The 25,444-nt window shown below is 31.2% G+C and overlaps 1 protein-coding gene across 2 annotated transcripts in view; it reads right to left on the bottom strand.

Moving 5' to 3' along the window:
• Window positions 1-685: 685 nt before the first annotated feature.
• LOC129911190 (ankyrin repeat domain-containing protein 11) overlaps window positions 686-25,444 on the bottom strand; it is an 87,349-nt gene continuing 62,590 nt past the window's right edge. Inside the window, exons 1-5 of one of the 2 annotated variants that reach the window (XM_055988906.1) lie at window positions 20,292-20,329; window positions 19,978-20,186; window positions 19,619-19,845; window positions 2,792-3,294; window positions 686-2,652 (exon numbers count right to left, since the gene is read on the bottom strand). In XM_055988906.1, coding sequence (XP_055844881.1) covers window positions 887-2,652; window positions 2,792-3,294; window positions 19,619-19,845; window positions 19,978-20,172 — 2,691 coding nt within the window. In that variant the 5' untranslated portion in view covers window positions 20,173-20,186; window positions 20,292-20,329 and the 3' untranslated portion in view covers window positions 686-886. Of the gene's footprint in view, window positions 2,653-2,791; window positions 3,295-19,618; window positions 19,846-19,977; window positions 20,187-20,291; window positions 20,330-25,444 lie in introns of those variants that run through there. The other variant, XM_055988905.1, reaches the window with a different exon arrangement.

Raw genomic sequence — 25,444 nt, 5'->3', positions numbered from 1 at the left:
AGTACCACAAAATTTTAAAATTTTTTGACTTAAACCCTTTGTACCGAATAATTTCTAAAGGAAGGAGATACACTAGAGCTATGGCGATAGGACCAAAGGAAAAAGAAAACAAAACTGACTAAAGTCCAATAAAAATCCGAAAGTCGATTTTTTTGACTTAACCCCTTTGTACCCGGCAGCAAAGATATTATAAGCTATACATTTCATAACTTTTCAGACAATAAATTGGCTTATAGAGGAAAAAAGACTTAATTTGAAAATTGGGAAGACAAAACATTTTAAGTATTTGTAATGTATTTAAAACCTTGATCGAATTCTCAAAAATTTGTTTATCATATTTTAATGTCGATTTTTGTATGTAAACCTGTATACTCTCCTGGATTGTCTTCTAACGTCCTGAAATGATTGTTATGATTTAAAAATTGATTTGACTGAATAAAGCTTTTTAATTAAACTAGTTAATCCGTTTTCAAAATTAAAGAAAAACATCAATTTGGGTAATTTTGTTTTATTAGTCAAAAAATTATTTATCATATCAAACCAAGGTAGAGCTTATACAATTTTATATTTATAACAAGGTAATTAATAATACCTTTTAATATATTTGTTTTATTGTTACAACTTTTCGATTATTTTATATAAAAATACATAATTTTAAAAAACATTTATTATATTTATATTGTTATTACATGTTGTTTATTCAAATTTATCTAAGGCACATGTGGATTTTATTAAAAAAAAAAAAAATAAAGAAAAACAAAGAAAACAAATCTAAAAGAACAAAAACCATTCCTGGTTTTAATCTTTTCTCTTTAAAATAAAAGATATTCGCACAAAATTCAAATTATATTGCCACAAAAGTTATAGAGTCTCGAATATTTTTTTATTAATACGGATTTACAGCAGCAAGTCCAACTCGTCCTCCCGATCTAGCAAAAGCTGGCTCAGCGTAACTGTGTCGATAGCCCTTGGTTAAATTTGACAGGCTCTTGGAATTCGATATCGGCTGTGGGGCACCTGGACCGTAACCATCGTTACGCTTATCGATCGGTCTTTCACGATATTGCTGTGGTTCTCTATGATCACGCACATCACGGTGATGATGATAATCACGGGGATCATTATGCGAATCAGGGATATCCCTACCTCTCATTTCATGATATTCCCGGGGCAGATCACTTGGATCTCTCGATTGCTCCCACTGTTCCCGACTGCTCGATCTTGGATGAACAACAGGTAACTCCTCTTCGTCACTCCAATCATCATAACGAATTCCACTGTCAGCATGTTCGATCGATGATCGTCGTTGAAGATTCCTCGATGACGAAGTCATACTAGGCTGAGCATTTACTTCCTTTTTTTCGGCAATGTACCTTGATCGCTCCATAGCCCTAAACTTTTCCTTTGCATCCTTAAATCTGTCTTTAGGCGTGACATTCGGATTAACATATTCTCTTGGATCTCTCGACTGTGACTTTCGGCTGTAGCAAAACTCCTTTTCAACATCATGATCATCGGCGACATGTTGTGATGACTTTTCGCTCCTTGGCAACGACTTTCGTGGACTTATTCTCAAATGTTTATCCATTTCCTGTTGATACTCAATTTTCGGATCATTTTCAAATTGTTTATACCGCATGGCTTGAGATTTCATCATCTTTTCCATGCTTTCGATATATGGAATACTTCCCGGTTCCCTATACGGATTCCTTTCATTACTGTGGGAGAAAAATTCTCTCTCTCGAGGCCGATTACTCTCCGTAGGCCTTTGACGCTCTCTATGCCTTTCAACCGGTCTCTGTTGTACCACCTCACGCGGTTCTGGTGAATGGCTTGGATACTGATGGGGTACAGCTGATGATTTTGGTTGGGTAAATGGTAAATCAGCTGGATCTACATAACGATGTCTACCAAAACGATCTGGCTCTGGATTATAACTTTTGACCTTTTTACCATTGTACTCTTGAAATTTTTGCTTGTCAGTTAAATTCTCCTTCCGGTAACCCATTGGCACTGACACAGCTGCTGTTACCGGCTGCTGAACTGGGATGTGTTGATGGTCAGCATCAGAATCATAGTCAGCTTCCTCCTCTTCGACCTTGTAGCTTGGCTTCCGCTCCAATGACAGCTTCTTCTTTAACATCTTATCGATGTGATTATGGAATCCACCATCGTGAGCGTCATATGACGATGATGATAACTTTTGTGCTGGCTGCTGATGGTCTTCTTTATATTTACAAAAACCGGTATCTTCTGGTGGTGGATTATAGTTGTTATGGCTAATGCGTTCCTTGTATGCGGCATCATCGTGGTGCTTATCCATGAGCACTCGATTGAATTTAGCATCATAGTCGGATGGTCGCATGATTATTGGCTTTATTTCATCCTCTTTGTTCCATGATTGTGATGGCCTAACTGCGATCGGTCTAAGTTCTTTTTCGCTGCGATTGCCGATGCTTGCACTGATATTATTGCTATTGCCACCAGCCATAGATGGATTGTAAGGTTTGGATGGAAGATCACGAAGGTAATTATCTTCTGGCGGTTGGACAGCACTTTTACGATTCAGCGGCTGTTTGCGTTCCATTTGAATTTGTGATGGCTTCAAGGCTATGACTGAGTTATCTGCTTCATTTGACCAGTGTTCATCTTCTGTTGGAAAATAGAGAAAAACAAAAACAAATCAATAAGGAACAAACATTTGAGATAGAGAATAAAGATAGAGAGGAAAAGGCCAATATTAGCATGAAGAAGATGTTTCATAAGTTTTTTTTTATTCTCAAGAACTTACCACTCGAGCTATTGATATCTTGTCGTTCTGGACTAGGAGCCAAATCCGATCCGATACCCGACGATCCTCGCGATGACATTTGTTGCTTTACCGCTGCCGCTGGCGTTGTGGATGCACCCACAATCAATGAATTTCTACAACGACGCAGCTCTATTGCTGCCAGATTACCCTTTGATCTGTGGACGGTATCGTAATCTCTAGGTGGGAGCAGCAATGGTGGACCATTGCCGTTTAATTTTGCACGTAATTCGGCTGCCAATGAATCGAAAAGATCCCCTTTTTGTTTGATTATTGGTGGGGAACGTGACATTGGCGAATTGTTGCGATCTTCACTGCATTCGGATTCGCGAGTGCTGTTGCCGGTATCGCTGCCAAGTGATGAACTAAATCGTTTTGGAGAGGCTTCATGTCGACGTTGTGCATGCTTTTGTTGTTGCTGTTGGTCAAATGGCAGTGAGGATTTATGAGAACCATTGCCGTTTGAAACAGGAACGATTCCAAGTCTAGAAAAGATAACAAAAAAGGGTAAAGGTATTATCGTTTAAGATCATTAGGTTATTTTTTTTTGTTTATGTTAGGAAGTTTGTAATTGTAAAGTGTTTGGTAACTTTATTAAGAAGAAGAAAAATGGGATTGGATTTTATTTTAAAGGCTTTTTCAAGATGAGTCTATTTTATAGATCTTTTATGAGAAAAAAGGTACGAAACTATGCCTATACCTACAGACTTGCCAGAATGAGTAACTTCTATAGAACACTCCTATATAACTTTTATACAACACGAGTTGTTGAAGTTTTCTTCAGTTTTTCAGGTGTGATTAAAGTGTGTGTAAGTACATACCTAGTATTTAAAGTAATCGGATAAAAACCGACAGATTTTTTTGGAAAAATGGCCGAACAATTCAGACAAATTCTGGTTTTATTTCTAGAAAAAAAAAATATAACTTTTGTGGTAATTCCAGACTTTTTTGTCAGATATTTTCTGCGGTTTTTTCCATTTTCAATAAGGGAAAATAAGCTTGAAAAAAAAATAGATAAAAATGCCAGACAAAAATTTGGTCTTTTTTTCATTAATGATTTTGAAAAAGAGCCAGAAAACTGTTTTTTAGTTTTAGGGAGGGGGCAGGATTGCCATGTCTTTGCAACGCACCGCTAGTCCGGTTCGAAGCATTGTCCTGCATCGGCCCGCGTTCGCGCTTCCGGTACAAACCGCACGTATTACGGGACTGGAGAAAAACTTTTTGAAAATAGTTTTTTTTTTTTAAGATTATAAATCAATTTTTTTTGAGTTAGAGGGGAAACATTCTTTAAATAACGATATTATAGGCTATGTGAAGTTGGGACCCCCAAATGCTAATTTTTGTTTCAAACCTGCCTGGTTCGATTGCCCAAGGTTAGCCCAAGTTTTTTTTTTTCGTTCGCCCACCTTTAATTCTAAAATTATAACGTAATTACATATATTGCTTCACCTTATAAATCACAAAAAATAATTTTTTTTATTTAGTAAAAAAATTCTTGGTTTTTGGCCCAGGATAGCCCAACTTTTATTTTCGCTATCCTATCCTTATTTTTAAAATTATGGCAGCATTATTTTGTATTCACTTAAAAAAAAAAAAAAATAGTACACATACACCACAGTGACCTTTTTAATTTATAATTTTAGAAAAGGTAAATCCACTGGTAGGGGCACTGCACCTCAAATGTTATTTATATGACTTAGAATTCTTACTTGATTGAATGTAGCCCCTTAAACATTTCTGTTAAGAAGCTCAAATTGATTTGTTTTATTTCACCTTAAAAAAAAAAAACACAAAATACAAATATTTTTTCAATAATTGTTAAAATCATTGATTGTTTTGGTTCACCCCGATGAACACCCAAAAAGCTACTACATGCTTTGAACTTTTTCAAAAGTAACAAAAAATATAAAATGGTGTGTAAGGTGATATATTTTTCAGTACATGAATAGTACTTTTTAAACCTTCCTCAACTAATCCCCGAAATTAGAATGAAAAAAGTTCAAAACTTTTTGGTTAAAATAAATTCATTAAGGGCGATTTTATTCACTCAAAGTTGAAAACAACTTGAGGATTTTTATTTTCAACTTGAGAATTCGTTTTTATTCACTTTAAGTTGACGGTATTAGCTTTCAGTTTTCAAATCTCAACTTTATCAACTTTTGATTTTCTCAACTTCCGAAAATATCAGAAGTTTGCCGAGTAAAGTTTAGATTTTACTTTGAAATGTCATTTTTTATTTTCATTTTATTTTATTAACTGTCACAAATATCCCAAGGATATTTTGAAAACGGAGAGTTGGGCAACTTTTAGTTTGGAACTAGGGAGCTAAGAAAAAAATTATTGAATAAAACAAATTTTCAACTTGTGATTTTAATCTCGAGTTGGAGTTAACTCTCAAGTTTGCCAACTTCAGATTTTTCTCAAAGTTGAGTAATAGTGAATAAAATGGCCCTAAAACGCCTAGCTTACAGTTATAATAGTGAAAATAATACAAAGGTCTACATTTAATAAGCAAATAAGTTCACAATCTAAACAATTTGCCTATAAATTAGTGTTTTAGTTTTGAAATGGGACAAAATTTCATACTTTGTTTTTAAGTAGATGGGACTTGTGTGTACTTCACAGTTTTGTAAAACAACAAAATCGTGTTGAAGTCTTATAAAGGTTAAAACTTTTATATTGCTTGGCATCTGAATACAAATCATTGAAATCAGCCTATCAGTAAAGTGGGAACAGCAAATATTTTACAATTCGCGTGAATTTTTAATTTTCACATCCCTAAATTAATTTTTTCTTGGGCCTTTGGTTTTTTCGTTTCGGGTTTGACAATAAACACCACAGAAATTTATAAGCGAGATCAAACACATTGAAGTCTTTTATGGGTTTCACTCAAGTCCCCAAAAACGTATGTAATTAATCCCCGATTTTGGAGAGTATTTTTTCAACTGATACAAGAAGATTAATAAGATGTCAAATGAAGGACAAGTTGAAACTGAAAATGAAAAAAAAAAAAAAAAAACAATGAGTCTGCCCCTCTTTAAATGAAAACTTCTTTGTGGCAACCATTTTTAAAAAAATAAATCGTACATGGCAAATTTATCATACGAGTATTTTTGTTGTTTGATTAAAAAATAAGAAAATTTTTAAAAAGGGAAACAAAAGTCTTTATAAAATTATTGTATACAAACATTGTAACCTTATTTAAATAAAACGAACACTACAAAAAATATTTTTTGAACAAAAAAGAAAAATTTTTTATAAACTTAATTGCTAAAATATACATTAAACTTTAGGTGACAAACTTCTTCTATCTAAAAAATACCGAGTCCAACTCTAGTTTACCATGCCCAAGTATTCGGGAACCCAGTTCCAATACTAAAAAAAAAACCAAAAACACTTATTTTTATACATCACATATCTTATTTTTGGACCTGGTACAAAATTTTGTCTACAAAATGGATAAGGCATCAGTAAAAATGGGCGAAATATTTGATTCTAATATCATCGGTTACAAAACGATTTTCATCATTTGATCCATCAATTTCTATCCAATTTCTTAAATGTTAACAATGTTTAAAAAAAAAAACTCAGTTTGATAAAGATCATACCGGAATGCAGACTCAAATAAAGTAAAAAAAAACTATCAATCTAAAGTACCTATCTGCTATCATACTTTAAGTAAGGTACTGTTTGTCTTATACTTCAGTACTCTTATAGGTATCGATAGGTAGGTTTTTATTTATTTGTTTGCCTTAAAAAAAAAAAAAAAAAAAAAAATACCGAAAATATTTAAACTGGCATTTTTTATTTTTGTTATGAAAGATGCTCAATGTTTATAGACATGGCTGCGCCTTAATCGGTTGCATCATTTTTTGTATTTTTGATCCCTCACACTTCTCTCTGGCGATGGTGGCGCGATTTTTCTGTTTGGCGAAATGTATGTCATCAGATGGTCTGGCTTTAAAAAAAAAAGAGTCATTTGGCATTTTGAAGAATTTGTTTCTTTCCCCTTCATCATTTCAATGATCATCAAATCGCATCATGTTGAGAGTGTTGTTTAATGAAATGGATATACGAAAGCAAAAAAAATATAGTCTTGCCATCCTGACTTGAATCGTGCCAATAATGTGCGGAATTGTAAAAAATACAAAACAAAAAAACTACAAGCAAACATTTAGCTAAAAAACAACATTTTCAAACACGATGCTGTGCAAATTAATTTAGTGGTTAAAAATTACCAAGTCGACAAATATTTTTCACAGCACTGTACAATAGAATCGATGAGCCGAATTTTGTGAGTGATTAATGTCTTTGTTTTCTCTATCTTTAAGCTTTTTTTTTTCGAAAATTTTGGACTTAGCTAAGCGGGCCTTAATAGTTTTAACTTTTTTGTTTAACAACTAAAATGAAAAGATTAGTTCAGAGTTTCCCCCTAAAACTTTATTAGTCGTACCTAATACAGCCGTTTGTTTTTTCATAAAACCTCACTTTGCATTTTTGCGGTGCATTTTAAAAGAAGCTGTAGATTTAAAGCAAAAAATTAACAAACAAAAAAAATCAAAGATTGAATTACTTTTTTTTTGCATTGAGTTGAGACCTGTATCTGTTTCCATTTATCTTTGTGCATCTGTGCTGGCAGTCGAATGCAACTCCAGAGTGTAGCACATTCATGTATATAAATCTAGTATTACGAAGTTGAGAGCTCCAACAACGTGATATTACATCACAATTTATATCTTTGCTTCCTAAAGTTTGGTTGGATCAACCATAGCTTGAAGCTACAGTGAGAGAAAATTAGCGCGTTAAAAAAATGTAACTGGTATTATTTATAATCAGATGCTTTATATTTTTGTGATTTTTTTTTAAATGTAAGAAATTGTAATGAAGAGACTAACAGAATTTGAAGATTTCAATGTTAAGGATTTCAAAATGTTAAGGAAGTTTAATATGTAAAATTTAGACAAATTAACTTAAAAACGAATTAGTGTTTAACTTTACACACAAATTGAGATGAGATATAGGTGTACTAAATAAGAACTAAGTTACAGACAGAAATCCAACTTCAATCCAACCCGAAAAGTGGGTTTCGAAATTCTGTCTGTCCGTCTCATAATGGGACCAAACGACCAAAACCATCTCAAAATTGGTTTTAACTAATGTGATCATTTCAAAAATGTAATGATTGTTTAACATAATAGTAATGTGCACAAGTATGATAGCATACATTGTTTTTAATACATTTTGGATTAAAGTACTTAAAATGAGTCTCGAACCTTACATTTCAATTTTTATTGTTTTTCGTCCTATTTTATATAACAGTTTAAACTTAGTTTTCTCAGATGTTTTTGAAGAAACCTTATAAGTGTTGTATATCAATAAAAAGGTTAGAATCTCTACTTTATAAATCCTAAATTAATAAATCATTTGTTTTTGAATGTACTTTAAATTGATTGTTTAAAAAAAAATAACAATTAATGGGAAGTAATTCGGCCAACTTTAATTTTCAATTGTAGATTTCTCCTTTGCGGACGACTGCCGATGTCGAGTTATGAATGAATTTAGAATCTCATATTACTCAAAATTAGGGATTAAAAATAAAATTTTGCGCATATTTGCGCCATTTTTATTTACGGTCAAAAATGTATAAAATAAAAATTTTCCAAAAATGTTTGCAAATCTTTTTTTTACTGTCATCTACAGGGTGTCTCAAAATTAATGATTCAAATGAAATATTCTGATTTAAATGGCTCTTAAAATTTGGTAACTTGTTTATCCCAAATATTTACGGTTTTCTATTAAATGCACTTCTTGTGAAATTTCTAGAAATTCCTACTTTAATAAAGTATTTTGCTTCCCCTGTTCATAATTTATTTTTGTTTTTTTACAAATCTGTCCCTAAAACAATAATTAACAATTAGGAACAATTGAAAAATAAAAAAAAATTATTTCGCAACAAATTAGTTAAACAAAAGCCTATGTTTTTTATTGTTTTTTTTTTGCTCTGAAAAAACTTGTTTTGTTGAATTCAAATTATAGTATCTTTCATCCTAACTTCAATTTCCGAATTTTTGATACTTTTTTTTGAAAACTGTGATAACTAGGCAAGTTATAAAAATGATAAAGCAGTTTCAAAATGTACAATTTATTTTTTAGGGTGTTGCTCTAAAGTAAAAGTAAGAAATTGAGTTTCATTAAAACTGCTAACTAATTTGTAGTGATATGGCGAACAAAATAAATAATGTTTTGATTAAATAATTGATTCTTATTTACCAATATTTTAGTGAACGTTTGTAAACACAAAAATCAATTATGAACTTCCCCTGTTTCAAAGTAGGAATTTTTCGAAATTTCAGAAGAAGCGCATTTAATCGAAAATGGTAAGAATTTGATATATGTATGTATTTTAGGATCCCCTATAAAGTTAATTCCCAAGAAGCTTGACATTCTGAACGGATTTCAAGTTCCATTTTCTGCCGCAAATCAAAATCTGCAGATTTGATTTTATTTCATCCCATTTTTTTAAACTTTAATTTTTTACGCTATTTTAATTCTTATCTCAAGCTTTTGTTTTATTTAAAAAGTCTTCTCTATAAAATATAAATTATTTTCATATTCTATTTCGTTTTAATACTTTTTTCCTCTTCGACCCTTCTCTGTTGTTTGCGTTTTATAAAATACACAATAATTTTTATTTTATTAAGAAAATGGTTAATTTAGTCTCTACGTTTTTAGATACTTATCCCTTTCACATTTTTTCTTTCTTTTCTTACTTATAAAATAAATTCTACCTACAATAAATTTTAAATTATCTTTCCTTCGTATGATTTTTTTTGAATTTATAATCTTTTAATTTTTGCTTTCTTATCAAAATATATTATATCCAGGATAACTTCACTTATATTTAACACAAATTACAACGACTTAAAATATAATTTTGTATATGAATAAAGCCATTAATTGATGAATTTGAGCTATTTTTCATAATTTTTGTTTTTGAAAATATTATAATAAATACATACATAATATTGTAGTTCTAATTTTTATTACATGTTGAAGCATACAATGTGTAATTTGTGCGAAATTTCAAAAAAAAATATTGAGAAACAAAAAAGTTATGGAATTTTGAGATGATTTACATCGTTTGGTCCCATAGTGCGTCTGTGCGTCCATCTGTACATATTTTCACAGCCTAAACAGGTAGACGGATTTTCTTCAAATTTGGTACAGATGATTTTTATAGAATTCTGAAAGTTGATTTTTTTGTTTTTTTTTTTTATATTTCGCTTAAAAAGTGTACCTTCATACAAATTTTTCCAGTTAAAGCTAATTACTCGAAAACAGCTCAAACGATTTTGATTAAACTTTGCAGCTGTAATATTCAAAGTAATTGAAATAAAACTGCATTTTTAGTTTTTCTCAAAAAAGTCAAATAAAAAAAAATTTTTTTTCATTAACAAAATTTTGCCCTAAATTTCGGCTCTTCCCCAACATCAACAAATTTCTTTAAAATGTATATAGAGGCAGCTCTTAAAATCTACAAGTGAACTAACATGAAAGTGTTTTGAACTGCAAGAGTAAGCACGTTCGACACAGTCGTGCATTTTATTTATGTTTCCCAGCCCGAAAAACTAACAAAAATAATTTTGAAAATTTTCACTTTTTGGGCCAATATACATAATGTAGTAAATAGTCGAGGAGACAAAGTTCGCGGAATGAAGAGTTTGGGAGAAGCCATGGAGGAAATTTCGTTACCTAATATTTGTTGTATTTATCAATGAAAATTATACCAAGTGTGGTTAAAAACAGCTAACCTATTAGATAATTGTGCTTTCATTGAGTAATCATATAAAATTTACTTACGGGTACTCTCTGGTCCTGGAAAACAAATGACATATTAGTAGTGTGTTTTTGAGAGTTCTGGACCCTCCCAACCTCCCAAGCTCTAGTACAAAAATTTGTATGGAAAGTATAGGTAATCTACTACATTTAATGGTGACTATTACCAAATTTTGGGAGGTATTTTTTATGTGTTTTATAACAGATTCCGTGGTAATTGATAAACCAGCGGCTGTGTGTAGCATCTAAAACCAGAAGAAAAAGAGGAAGAATGACAAAAAAATCTATATTTAGATCTTTATGAGGGAGTTTCATACTTCCAATTAGACAATACCTTTACATTGATTGAAAGAGAAGGCTAATCATATATGCACACATACACTTACAATCCATGCAACCCAATCTATTACTTTTTTTTTTTTAGGTGAGCACAGCTCAAAGAAATCCAACTAGAAAAGTGTATCCCACAACCAATTTATCACTGGAAATCCAATCCCACAACCAATATTCCAATGAAAATACAAATGGTTCTAGAAATCCAACCAGTGACAATTATTCCCAATTGGAATTTCTGAACTTACTCTAACATCGGTGCACACATCATTTTTGTATTGGGTGGAGTGGGAGTGACATAGATTTTGAATTGGATGGAGTACGAGCTACCCAACCAAATAAGCACTATTCCAACAAGAATTTAATTTTTACATGGAAATACAACCGGTACCAAGCACAAATCAAAGAAATCCAGCTAGAAAAGTGTATCCCACAACCAATTTATCACTGCAAATCCAATCCCACAACCAATAATTTCATTGAAAATACAAATGGTACTAGAAATCCAACCAGAAAATTATTCACAATTCTTGGTGGCTGCGTGTAGTATCTTAAACAAGAAGAAGAAGAGCAAAACGGGAGGAGTTTGATACTTCCAATTAGAAAATTCATTGTCTTTGATTTCAAAAAGTAGAAAATTATATAGGGATCCATGCACCTGCAATCTATGCAGAGACATCTATTTGTTTCTTCTTTTTTTTTTTTTTTGTGATGGACCAATAGTTTTATTGAAAAGAAATTGTGAACTTATGTATCGACATGAACGATCATGCTCGTTCTATCTAAAATATCCAAGTTCAATATTAGCGTTGCATGTTGTCACATAAGGAAAATCAAATAGGATCATCTCTAATAGATATATAAACATTTTTGTTGGGGATAATATTATGATTTCGGTGATGTGGTGGGGGAAGTGTCAATATAATGTACCTGTGTATGGGGTGCGCGATCATTTTATTACGGTCATATTTTTAAGTGTAATTGCCGACACTATTGTTGTTTCACTCATGCACGTTTTTGATGTAAATTATAGAATAAGAATAAAGATAGTAACAATAATGTAAGCGGATTATAGATGAAATGTTTAAGGTAAGTGGTGGGGGTAAATGTATAAGAGCTTGGTTTAATTTTACAAAAGACCATTAGTTTTCAAACAACCAAGTGAAGAACAGTTTGCCTGAATGAAGTATAGTTTATCGAAGTGGTGTGTTCAACTATAATAAAATTCAAAATGTACAGTTGTGATAAATGTCAAAAATCATTCACAAGACGAGATAACTATGTGCGTCATATGAGAATAAACCATGAGAATAAACTTTCGGTGCTTTGTGATGTTTGTGGTATGATCTTCGACAACGCTAGAAACTATCAATATCATTTAAAAAAATATCACCAAATGACAGTTCCATATAACATGATGTCAATGTCAAACAAAAGAAAAAGTTCAGAATCTGATATCCAAGTGAAAAGAATTAAAATCGAGAATGATTTAAACAATAAGCTGAAACACTGCACTTTTTGTAGATTGGATATCAAGAAAACTATGTTCCAAGGACATCTTAACAGTAATTTGCATAAAACTAATGCTTCAAATAAACATTTAGACAACGTTGAAGTGATCTGCACCGCATTTAAGAGCCGTATCAAAAGTTATAGAATTCGAGATTGTGATCGTCATATCGACTATAAAGACTTTATGAAAAAGCAAGAGTGTACAATTTTGGAACTTATAACAGAAGTTCTACAGGCACAAAATGTTTTAAAAGTTAATTTCGAAATGTTTGGACTATATGTTAAGGATAACAGCGATGAAACAGTTACCGATACTAAGTCATTTAATACAAAAAATGAAGTAATAAATCAGTCAACGGATTTAAAGGAGATTTATCGAAAGTTTACTGAAGACATCACATCAAAAAGCGAAGAATTCCAAGAACGTGATAGTGGGTGGGCATTGCAGGAAGTGTTATACCTCGAAATAAATATCAATAAATACAATCCTATGCGTGGAGCATCTTACATTGAATTACCAAGGAACATTCAATTGAAACATGCCATCATAAATGTTAAGAACAACGATGATGCATGCTTTGCATGGGCGATTGTATCTGCTTTATATCCTCCTGAACAACACGCAGATCGAGTTTCATCATATCCTTACTACACTGAAGTGCTGAATTTAAACAATGTGGAGCTTCCAATGAGTATGAAAAATATTTCAAAATTTGAGAAATTAAATAATTTAAGTATTAATGTCTATGGGCTGGAAAATAATACCCTTGTTGGACCTCTATTTTATACTAATGAGAAAAAAGAAAAACATGTTAACTTATTGTATTTAGAAAATGGGGAAAACGGACATTATTGTTGGATTAAAAATTTAAACAGGTTAGTTAGTAGTCAAATTTCTAAACGTAACGGTGCATTGTGGTTATGTGATGGATGCTTAATGTATTTTTGGAGTGAAGATCGTCTAAATGAACATCTGAAACATGATTGTAATAAAGTGCATACCATATTACCAACTGAAATTGATAATTGTTTAAAATTTAAAAGCTTCAATAAAAAAATGCGAGTTCCTTTTGTAATATATGCTGATTTTGAAGCAGCCTTAAAGCCCTTTGATACATGTTTACCAAACCCTCTAAAATCATTTTCAAACAATATTCAAATGCATGAACCTTTTAGCTTTGCATACTATATAAAATGCAGTTATGATGATTCTTTAAGTAAATTTGTTTTATACCGAGGTGATGAATGTACCAAAAACTTTATGAATAATTTAAAAGAAGATGCGCAGCGTATCAGTTCAATTTTAAAAAAAGAAATCCCAATGAAAACGCTAACTAAAGAACAAGATACTGATTTTATAAATGCTAAGAAATGTTTTATCTGTGGTGATAACCTCAATGAAAATCGTGTAAGAGATCATGATCATTTAAGTGGACAATTTCGAGGTGCAGCTCATTCGGAATGCAATTTAAAATATCAAATACCTGATTTTATTCCTATTATTTTACATAACCTGAGTGGTTATGATTCTCACTTTATTGTTAAAGAATTTGGTGATAGTGATGAAAAAATCGATGTTATACCCACAAACAAAGAACGATATATTTCATTTACAAAATACATCAAAACAGGCATTAACAATAGTAGTATTCAACTACGATTCATAGATTCGTTGAGATTTATGGCGTCAAGTATTGACAAATTGTCAAAGAACCTTAATCAAAATCAATTTATTGAAACTAAAAAAGCTTTTCAGAAAGAAGAAGAATTTAATTTGGTCATGAAAAAAGGAGTTTTCCCATATGAATATGTTTTATCAGCTGAAAAATTGAAAGAAACAAAACTACCTCCCAAGTCTGCTTTTTATAGCACTTTAAATTCCTCAGATATAACAGACGAAGATTATTCACATGCTCAGATAGTATGGAGCACATTTAATATGAAAACATTAGGAGAATACAGTGATGTTTATTTAAAAACAGATGTGATGCTCCTAGCTGATATTTTTGAGAATTTCCGCAATGTTTGTATTAAAACATATGATCTTGATCCTTGTCAGTATTATACAGCACCTGGGTTAAGTTGGGATGCAATGCTAAAGAGTACCAAAGTAGAATTAGAGCTGTTTACCGATATAGATATGATTCATTTTATACAAAAAGGTATAAGAGGAGGGTTAAGCCAATGTACCGGTAGATATGCCAAAGCAAATAATAAGTATATGCCAAACTTTGATGCTACGAAAAAATCAACATTTTTAGGATATTTCGACGTAAATAACTTGTATGGATGGGCAATGAGTCAATATCTACCAATTAATAATTTCAGATGGCTAAGTGATGAAGACTCAAACAGTTTAGATATAGAATCAATAGCCGATAATTCTAATAAAGGATACATTTTATGTGTAGATTTAGAATATCCTGATTATTTACATGATCTGCATAACGACTTACCATTTTGCCCTGAAAACTTGAAACCTCCATATAAAAACTCGAAGAATACAAAACTAATTGCAAATGAGTTTGATAAAACACGATATGTAATTCATTATCGAAATTTAAAGCAATGTCTTTCAAATGGTCTTATATTGAAAAAAGTCCATAAGGTGCTGGAATTCAACCAGAGCGCTTGGCTAAAATCGTATATCGATCTTAATACTCACTTGAGGACTCTATCAACTAATGATTTCGAAAAAGATTTTTATAAACTGATGAACAACAGTGTTTTTGGAAAAACAATGGAGAATGTTGATAAGAGAGTAGATGTAAAGCTTATTACCAAATGGGATAGTGTTGGAAAACGTCTCGGAGCTAATTCTTTGATTAGTAAACCTAATTTTCATAGCCGGTCAATAATACATGAAGACTTAGTAGTAATTCAAATGAACCGATTAAAGGTTAAATATGACAAGCCTATTTATGTTGGGTTTTCTGTTCTGGATTTATCTAAAACATTAATGTATGATTTCCATTATAATTTTATGAAAGTGAAATATGGGGAAAAGTTAAACCTTTTATATACGGACACAGATTCATTCATTTATGAATTTGAAACAAGGGATTTGTATGATGATATAAATAAAAATATAGACTATTTTGATACTAGCGATTACCCAGAGGTAAATCAATACAACATTCCAAGAGTGAACAAGAAAGTTTTAGGGAAGTTTAAAGATGAGTGTTCAGGAAAACTATTACTAGAATTTGTAGGTACTAAATCCAAGTCATATTGCATTGTAACTGAAGACGATATAGTAAAGAAAATAAAAGGAATCAAAAAGAATATTGTTGCTAACGAAGTAACTTTAAATGATTTTAGAGAATGTATAAATACCCCATCCAAATCCTTATTAAAAACGATGCATTGTTTTAGAAGTAATAAACATTTTATATATACCCAATTAATAAATAAAATCACTCTCACTTATGATGATGATAAAAGATTTGTTATTCCAAATTCATATAAAACCTTAGCGTGGGGTAACAAGCGAGTAGAAGAATATTATTTTACGTAGACTTAAGATATAAAATAATAGTTTATGTTATAAGAAATATTTTTAAGTTTATATGATAAGACGATTATTTCCCTATAATAAATAAGCAAGTTGTTATTATAAAAAGAAAGAAGATTTCTCAATTTTGTATTTAATTTTAGTTATTAACTTGAAACATTATAAACAATAAAATCAATTAAAAAAAAGAAAAAAAACTTGTGTTTTTATTCTTTCTTAGATTTCATTTATATGCAGTTCAACTTTTGCTACTGGAACCCAAACACGATTTTCATAACCCAAAAACGACGTTTAAAAACCCAAAACGATGCTTACAACCCGATGTTCAGAACCCAAACATAACCCGAAACGTGGCGTTCATAACCCGAAACCCGGAGTTCAGAACCTAAACATAACCCAAAACGTGGCGTTTATAACCCGAAAAACGACGTTCAGAGCAAACCGCTTGTAACTGCTTTTGAACCGCTTTAAACTGGTTTTAAACCGCTTTAAACTGCTTTTGAACCGCTTTAAACTAATAAAATGTAAGACCGTAATAAAATGATCGCGCACCCCATACACAGGTACATTATATTGACACTTCCCCCACCACATCACCGAAATCATAATATTATCCCCAACAAAAATGTTTATATATCTATTAGAGATGATCCTATTTGATTTTCCTTATGTGACAACATGCAACGCTAATATTGAACTTGGATATTTTAGATAGAACGAGCATGATCGTTCATGTCGATACATAAGTTCACAATTTCTTTTCAATAAAACTATTGGTCCATCACAAAAAAAAAAAAAAAGAAGAAACAAATAGATGTCTCTGCATAGATTGCAGGTGCATGGATCCCTATATAATTTTCTACTTTTTGAAATCAAAGACAATGAATTTTCTAATTGGAAGTATCAAACTCCTCCCGTTTTGCTCTTCTTCTTCTTGTTTAAGATACTACACGCAGCCACCAAGAATTGTGAATAATTTTCTGGTTGGATTTCTAGTACCATTTGTATTTTCAATGAAATTATTGGTTGTGGGATTGGATTTGCAGTGATAAATTGGTTGTGGGATACACTTTTCTAGCTGGATTTCTTTGATTTGTGCTTGGTACCGGTTGTATTTCCATGTAAAAATTAAATTCTTGTTGGAATAGTGCTTATTTGGTTGGGTAGCTCGTACTCCATCCAATTCAAAATCTATGTCACTCCCACTCCACCCAATACAAAAATGATGTGTGCACCGATGTTAGAGTAAGTTCAGAAATTCCAATTGGGAATAATTGTCACTGGTTGGATTTCTAGAACCATTTGTATTTTCATTGGAATATTGGTTGTGGGATTGGATTTCCAGTGATAAATTGGTTGTGGGATACACTTTTCTAGTTGGATTTCTTTGAGCTGTGCTCACCTAAAAAAAAAAAAGTAATAGATTGGGTTGCATGGATTGTAAGTGTATGTGTGCATATATGATTAGCCTTCTCTTTCAATCAATGTAAAGGTATTGTCTAATTGGAAGTATGAAACTCCCTCATAAAGATCTAAATATAGATTTTTTTGTCATTCTTCCTCTTTTTCTTCTGGTTTTAGATGCTACACACAGCCGCTGGTTTATCAATTACCACGGAATCTGTTATAAAACACATAAAAAATACCTCCCAAAATTTGGTAATAGTCACCATTAAATGTAGTAGATTACCTATACTTTCCATACAAATTTTTGTACTAGAGCTTGGGAGGTTGGGAGGGTCCAGAACTCTCAAAAACACACTACTCATATTGTATTGTATAAGCAATGTTGAAAATGCACAAAACAACTGCAACATTCACAGGCATGGATTCTATTTAAACAATGGCCAATCTACCAATGATATAAAATTCAACTATGAGATATATCACTAGTTAATTATAAGGCCGAATGTAAGGCTTAAGAGATGATCAACAATCGCAGGTAGATGCGGAGTATGTTGAATTGGTTTCCTTGAGCCAAGATAGGTAAGTTGTTGGGAAGACGGAAGGAGAGATTCAATTGTTACGGTTTTTGAGCCAAATCAGCTTTACAAAAAACAATATAGATTCATGCTTCAAAAATTGGTCAGCATCCCAAGTTGATCTAGATGGAACGGTGAACTGTAAGTGTAAGTATCAGCTTATTGACTGTTTTGTACAGCTAGTGAGTAATTATCGAGAAAAGTACGAATTTGTACCAAATAGCTTTTTGCAAAAGAGAATACCTACTCCTATAGTGTTCTCTTCTTGTGGCTTTCTTGACTCATTCAAATTTGTTAGGTTTCCACAAAAATGGGTTAGACCACTCATGATGCTCCAAAAAAAAAAACGCTTTTTATAGGATTTTTTTTATTCAAACCAAAAATTCTAAAGTATGTTATAAAGCATGTATTGAATTGAATCAAATTTTATAAAAAAATATTCCAAAAGGAAAATTAAATTAAACAAGAATGTTTACACGTGGACTGACATGAACTTCCAGAGCCGCCATCATCAAAAAAGTTATGGACAATTAAAAAAAACAGTGATGCTTGACTTAAAAAAAACTCTTGTTTCCAAAAGAACACTTACCTCTAAACTAAAATTTCAGCTTTTAAATAAAGAATTACAAATTCGGTAAAGCTTATAGTCTTAAAGAAGATCAAAAGAAGTTTTACCGAAGCAGAAAATTTTGGCAAATGCAAGATGAAGACGAATGGTTTCATTTCACTAAATCTTCAATTAAACTTATTTATATTGGTAACATGTGATGTAAAAAGAAAACATTTTGTACCCCGCTAAAATTCGAACTTGGTATTTGATGGCTCACAGTATTTGACTCCCTAAAATTGAATACATTATGGCTAGATATTGTCGAAATATAAGTAGGTACGTAGGTAGGCATGCGAGGTATTTATGAAATCTGTTTAGGCTTTGAACAAAAACAACGATAGCCAACATTTTTCAATAATCGTGGAACTTAAAAAAGCATCGCCAGTTTTTAAAGCTTCGTTGCCAATTGCAAGGTTCTACCCAATTCTTCAATGAAGTTGCTTGGAAGCTGTTAAAGAAGTGTTGCGTCTGGCAATTGATGGATAAATCAGTCATAAATAAGATCCATACACCTGTTTAACTGATTTTGTCACATCATGACAGAAAGCCTTGAAACCTTGAAATGGTTTTACAGGTACATATATTCTTTCAGTGTAATTCAAGCGCAATGTCGCTTTATTTTAATCCAACCGATCGCAGCATCTTACAGATGATGCATTTCAACAAACTTATCTCAATTACACAAAAGTAATACCTAACGGCATGAAAAGGTACACAAGAAAAAATAAAATTAATTGACAAAAAAAAAATTCATTATTACTTGTCACACTTTATGGCGTTCAATATATTTACGGTCCATTGCTGAAAGCTTGTTAGCTTCCTCTTTGTGAACAAGTTGTAGGTTCGCTTTTTTTTGTTCCTTATATATTTTCTGCATTTTAATTTTTTTTTTTATATCTGTGTGTGTGGGTTGTTTTTTTTTATCACTTTCACTCGATGGGTTACAAACTTACAACAACAAAAATGTCTAAACCATAAAAGATGTATCTATGCTTTGAGCATAATATATAAACGTAACTCACCTGGATTCCAATTCCTCGAAACGCTTTTGATTCTCTGGCCGATTGATTAGGATCTGCAACTGCTGATGTAATGCCTCGGCTGTGGTCTCCGAATCGCATCTATACGCATGCACATGTAAGGGACATTTGGTTGCCGGATTATAAAGTAGTAGGACACATGCAACAATATCTTCAGATTGCACGGAACTGGTTATGGCACTATGCGGAATGAAATGTTTTGATGAACCCTTTTTTGTCGTCGAATATAAAAAAAAGAAGAAGGAAGACAACAAAAATAAGATAAAATTGGAAATAACAAAAAAAAACAAAAAAAAAAGGTAGGTTAGTTATGTGCGATGGTGAATAGTTTGTTTATATACCTGTAAGATTTTGATTCCCTTGTGTGACACCTGTAAGGTAACCTTAAGTGGTTCTTGCTCACGCGACCTATCAATTAGGTATGGTAGAACGGAATTTATTACTCTTGGGCCACGTAAGCCTTTGGCTTCGTCAGCACCCAAAAACCAAACGTAATATGATGCCTTTTGTACATCACGACGCAGTCGTAAAGCCATTTGTGCGGTTACATCTGAAAGAAAATAATACAAAAATTATTATTATTAGATTATGATGAAAGTGTTATTTGATAGATATGTTTTTTTCTTATTAAATACTCGTAAATAATGAATCGTACACGTTTTTGTCACATACAAATTTTTATTTTTATTTAAAAACGGAACAATTGGACGCTGAATGTGAAAATTCACAAATTATGATTTTGGGTTTTTGGTTTGCTCTGTTTTGAAAAACAAAATATGAACTTATCTTAGATTTTTCGATCGATTTCGGTAAGGATAATCTTAGACTCAAATACAAAAAAAAAAAAACAACTTTCCTAGATGAACTTATATAGTAGTTCGCTAAGTGGCTTCTGTTAATGGAGTGTTTGATTATTTATATCAAAGTGTCGCTTCAAGCTCCTCTTCAAGCAGCCCTTATCCCCCAAATTCAACTGGATATACTCGTCCCAAAATTTGTTTTATCAATTTCCTCTATTGCCCTACAGTTTGTATTTAAAAGATCTGAGGTGAAAATCTAATATGGTGAAAAGGGGTTAGTCTTAAAGAGTACGAGTCCTAAAAAAATAGAGAGGGCTTTGAAAAGTGATTCTAATGTGAATTTGAAGATATATATGTAATTTTAAATGAGAGCGAAAAACGGAGACAGGTAACATTTTTCACATTCGTGAAGTGCGGGCGAAGAAATAATCTCTTTATTTGACGGTAAGTTTGAAATTGGAGTAGAGAAGCTCCACATCCGAAAATTTGGATGTGAATCAAGATACAAATATTAAAAACTGAGGGCACATACTGTTTTTATTAGGAAAACAGTTACTGGAGCAGAAATTTTCCATGTATAAAATTGGAAAACGATTTTGAGATAAAATGGAGTTCTGGAATATATGAATGCAAAAAAATCTGTTGTAGAAATTGACCCGACAACCAAATGTTGTCAATTTTATCACCAAATTGTAAAAATTATAGCACCTGTTGTAATTTTAACGATTTGGTGATCAAATTGACAACATTTGGTTGTCGGGTCAATATCGTTGTGATTATTTTTTTGGGTCCGAGTATTTGTTTTGTGAGTTTCAGAAAAAATTGGTTGTCCTTAAAATCGTTTTACTTGATAACGTTATAAGAAAATATTAATGAAAAATTTGATACTACTGATACAAAGGAGTTCCTTGATAATTACAAATTTTGCTGTCAACTTTTTTGTATACAAAAGTTATGAGATTATATCTTATTATTGTGTTATTATAATAACACCATTTTATAGTATGATATTTAAGCAAAAAATTGAGAGGTTATTTATATCTGTAGCTTTGTTGAAAGCTTCAGCTAGGAATATTTTTGAAGACAGTCATATTTTACAAAAAAAGCATAAATTATTGCTTTTTTGTCTTTTATCATTATGTCAATATATTTTATATGAAAAGTTTATAATAGTTATAACATCTAAAATCCTTATTTTTTTCCTAAAGAATAAAACCATATATTCAAGTCTAAGTCTAATTCAAAGTATAATACAAATATATGTTATGTATATTAAAAAAAAAAAAAAAACGGTTGAAAACGATGAAAATATTTGGGGCAAAAAAAAGTTTCCTTTTTCGTTTTTTCAATCTCACCTTTAAGTCCTAAGAGTTCCATTTTGTAATATCTACACTCAAAACTATTCCCGAAATTTATTTGTAGTGCGAAAGGTTTAAAAATCTTGGATGCGTGAACATTAGTGCATGTTTAACAATTTTTTCAACGTAAGATAGTGAAGTGCCATCTTGGGGAAAATACATCTCAATTTCGAGCCAATCAGGTAATACTTTCATTTTCATAGAAGGCCTGAGAATTCAGTTTAAAATTCAATAGCATATGAATAACGTTTCAACACATAATCCAGTTGAAGAAATAGGCTCAAGAAAAATTGAAAACTAAAAAGTCTTTCGACGTTTTTAAAGTATTTTTGTCAACTCGATGAACCCCATATCGTCGCTTGGATGTTATCTTGTTCTAAAGGCCATTTTTTACGAAATTGATTTAAGTTTTAAGTATGCAGTCTTTATAATTTTGGGACGCTCTTTCGTTTGACGAAAACTATTTTGTTCTATCTCTTTTAGTTTTCAAGTTACAGAGAACTTTCTTATTCAATAGGAAATTTTTTTATCATCTCATTTTTGTTCAATAAACTCCTTTTTATCTTTTTTTTTTATTACATTGAACAAATGAAAGTATATTTAAAAAAAGAATTTCATAATTTCTATGAACTTTTTTTGTTTGTATTTTCTTCGATTCTGTTCAATTTTGAGTTTTTTTGTTCAATATCTAACATATTTTGAAAACTTTTTGTCACTCCATAAATGCCATTGTCCAATATCCAAAATGACTTCTGTTTTATTTTAATTTATAATATAATTCAAAATAATTGAAAAACTATTTCTATTACTACTTGTTTTAAAAATAAAATTGTCAAGAGTTGCAGAAAAAAATCATTTAAAAACAAAAATTTTCTGATATCAACAAAAATTTTCATTCTGAACTTTAAAAATCGATTTCCCAAAATTTTGAAAAATAGACATTAAACAAGATAGCATCCAAGCGACGATATTTGGAGCTTCAGGATGAAACCATTAACTTTGCTAAAAAATTTCTATAACAATTTATATTATTTTAAGATCGAATTAATCGGATTTTTCATAATAGTAACAGATTTGATTTTTAAACAAAAATTGACTCAAACACAACTAAGGGATAGCTCTGTAAAATTATTTGAGAATGTTAAATTTTAAGAACAATTCCATTATTGTCATTTGTGCCAATACAGTTTTTTTTTTTTTACTATTTATAGATATTTTTTCAAAATACTTCAAATAACCTACAGAAATAATCTTATTAAATTAAAGAAGTTCGGCCAACAAGACTGTTAATAAATTGATAAAAAGTCAATAAAACGCCTTATAGTCTTATCTTAGGCACAATTGTTAATTGTTTTCAAAAAGGGTTCACTATTAAAAAATCTCAATGATAGTTTAATTTTATACACTCCAAGCACTTACTTTATTATAATAATTAACACTAACAACTCCAATTCTTAACAAAAATTAATCACCTTTAACAAATAACCAATTTAATTTTCAAAACAAAACAAAAACAAACTATATATAAGACAAAAAATATCTCTCTCTACGCATGCGTGTCGATTCACCTTATTGATCACGAAAAACTGCTGCAATCTACCATCAGCAATATGATTTGTATCTTATTCGAAGGGGTACATATTTAAAAAAAAATATCTTAAACCTTGCACGATCGGAAAGATGCACGTCCGGCTTAACCGGTAGTAATAGCGAGTAGCCTTTAGATAAAAGTAACGCTTTCGGAATTTAATTTCTCTTTTAATTTAATTTTTTAAAGTAAATTTTTCAAACGCACATTCTGACTTTTGGTGAAATTTTTTTCGGTCGCCAATACACCGGTTTTTTTTTGTTTGTTTATTTGTATGGTAGTCGCCATCATACTATCTATATATTGGTCCACAATAAGTGGACCAAATCATCAGGTTTTTATCATGCGTTTTTTCTCCGGCAAATCTCCTGGATGAAAGAAGTTTATATATATCGTCTATATCAACGGTTGTAATTATTTATTCGTCTGGAGGAATATCGTACAGAAAAAAAAGTATATAGTAACGAAGAAAAAATGAAAAAGTAAAAAAAAAAACAAGAAAAGTCGTTCACTAGAAAACTGGGCAATCTGCAATATAAATTGCAACTTGCAGTAGGTTGACTTATCGTCAAAATGTATCCACACGCAATTCTGTTGTACATTATCTTGTATGTCTAGAAATCGGATGTGCCTCCCATTGAAAGAGATCAATGATGACTGTGTCTGTCTGTGTTGCTGCGTGTTTTTTGTTGTTGCTTTCAACACCCATGTGAATGAAATACTGATTTAACAGGTAGAATACACTGATAAGAATATACTTTGTATCGCATGTTGTTTCTAGAGGAGAGGCCTTTTTGGGGTCTTGAATGGGTCCCATCATTTTGAAAAAAAAAGTGTATATCTCGAGAACGACTTGCTGTATTTCAATCAAACAACAACACATTCATATTTTGAAAAACCCGGTATCCAAAATTCTTATAAAGGCTTCTATTTAATCTTTTTATTTTTTACAGTGTATTAAAAGAAGAAACAAATCTTAAAGAAAATTATCCAATCAGCAAACTATTTTATGAGTTTTCATGTAGTTTTTGAGTATCCTATCATCACCTTGGCACAGCTTGAATTGAAATTCTAGATCGAGTTTGCTGCACATAGTCTTTCACATTCGTCTATTCTTTCATTGTGAGCAATACATGTGTAAGATGGCAGAGAATTGCTATGACTTGTGTCGTCTAGGCTTTGTTATATCAGATAGCAAAAAAAAACTTATACAAAGTATATTCTACTGTTGACTTATTTCATTCTTTATACTCTATCTTGACTTATTTCATTCAGCAGTCACTGAAACTGAGGAAGAAAGTAAGCCACGAAGATAAAGAAAAAATACATGTCATGCTTTTGCTATGTTGAGCATTCTACTACTCCCAGACTAAATTGTATAGTTTTCCATTTTGATGCACACTGGATGCCGGTATAGCTAAAGTCTACATTAAGCTTATACTTTTTTTTTTTATTACAAATAGATTAACCTGTTAGTTTGCCCTAAAAAAAATTGTATTTTTTTTCTCTCTGTCTTTCTTTGAAAGGTTTGGCACAAGTTGTTAGAAAAATAAATGACTGATGAGGAAAAGAGGTTCACCTTTAGGTTTTTGTGGGTTTGTTGAAATTTGAAAATACCTCAAATAAAGCCATGTGGTTGAATGAACGGTACGAGTAGCTATATAGCTACCTAGAAAATTAAAATTTGATTCGAGGAGTGTATTTTCAAAAGGCAATACAATGTCACGGATAAATTAAAACACAAAAATTGCCATTTTTTCTATTTAAGTGCAAACAAAATTTTACTGTTTTAAAAACTAATTTGTAATTAATAATAACCAATGTTAATTTTGTGCAACCATTTAAGGAGAACATAATGTAGTTAAACCAAGTCAAAAACACTTTTAAAAGTCACCTTCAGTAATTAAATAAGTATTGTCTATGCCTAAATACAGTTCAGAAAAGAAATTAATAAAATAAAATCAAATTGCTTCAATCCAATTTCAACGTTCTTGAATTAAAAACTGCGTTTTAAGCTATGCTTCATTAAAAAAAGTTTAATAAAGAACTAAGATATAATTCT

The sequence above is a fragment of the Episyrphus balteatus genome, chromosome 2 (assembly GCF_945859705.1).
Source record: "Episyrphus balteatus chromosome 2, idEpiBalt1.1, whole genome shotgun sequence".
NCBI classification, from domain to species: Eukaryota; Metazoa; Arthropoda; class Insecta; order Diptera; family Syrphidae; genus Episyrphus; species Episyrphus balteatus.
The sequence above is the reverse complement of the archived record's forward strand: the minus strand, read 5'-3'. Positions and strand labels throughout refer to the sequence as shown.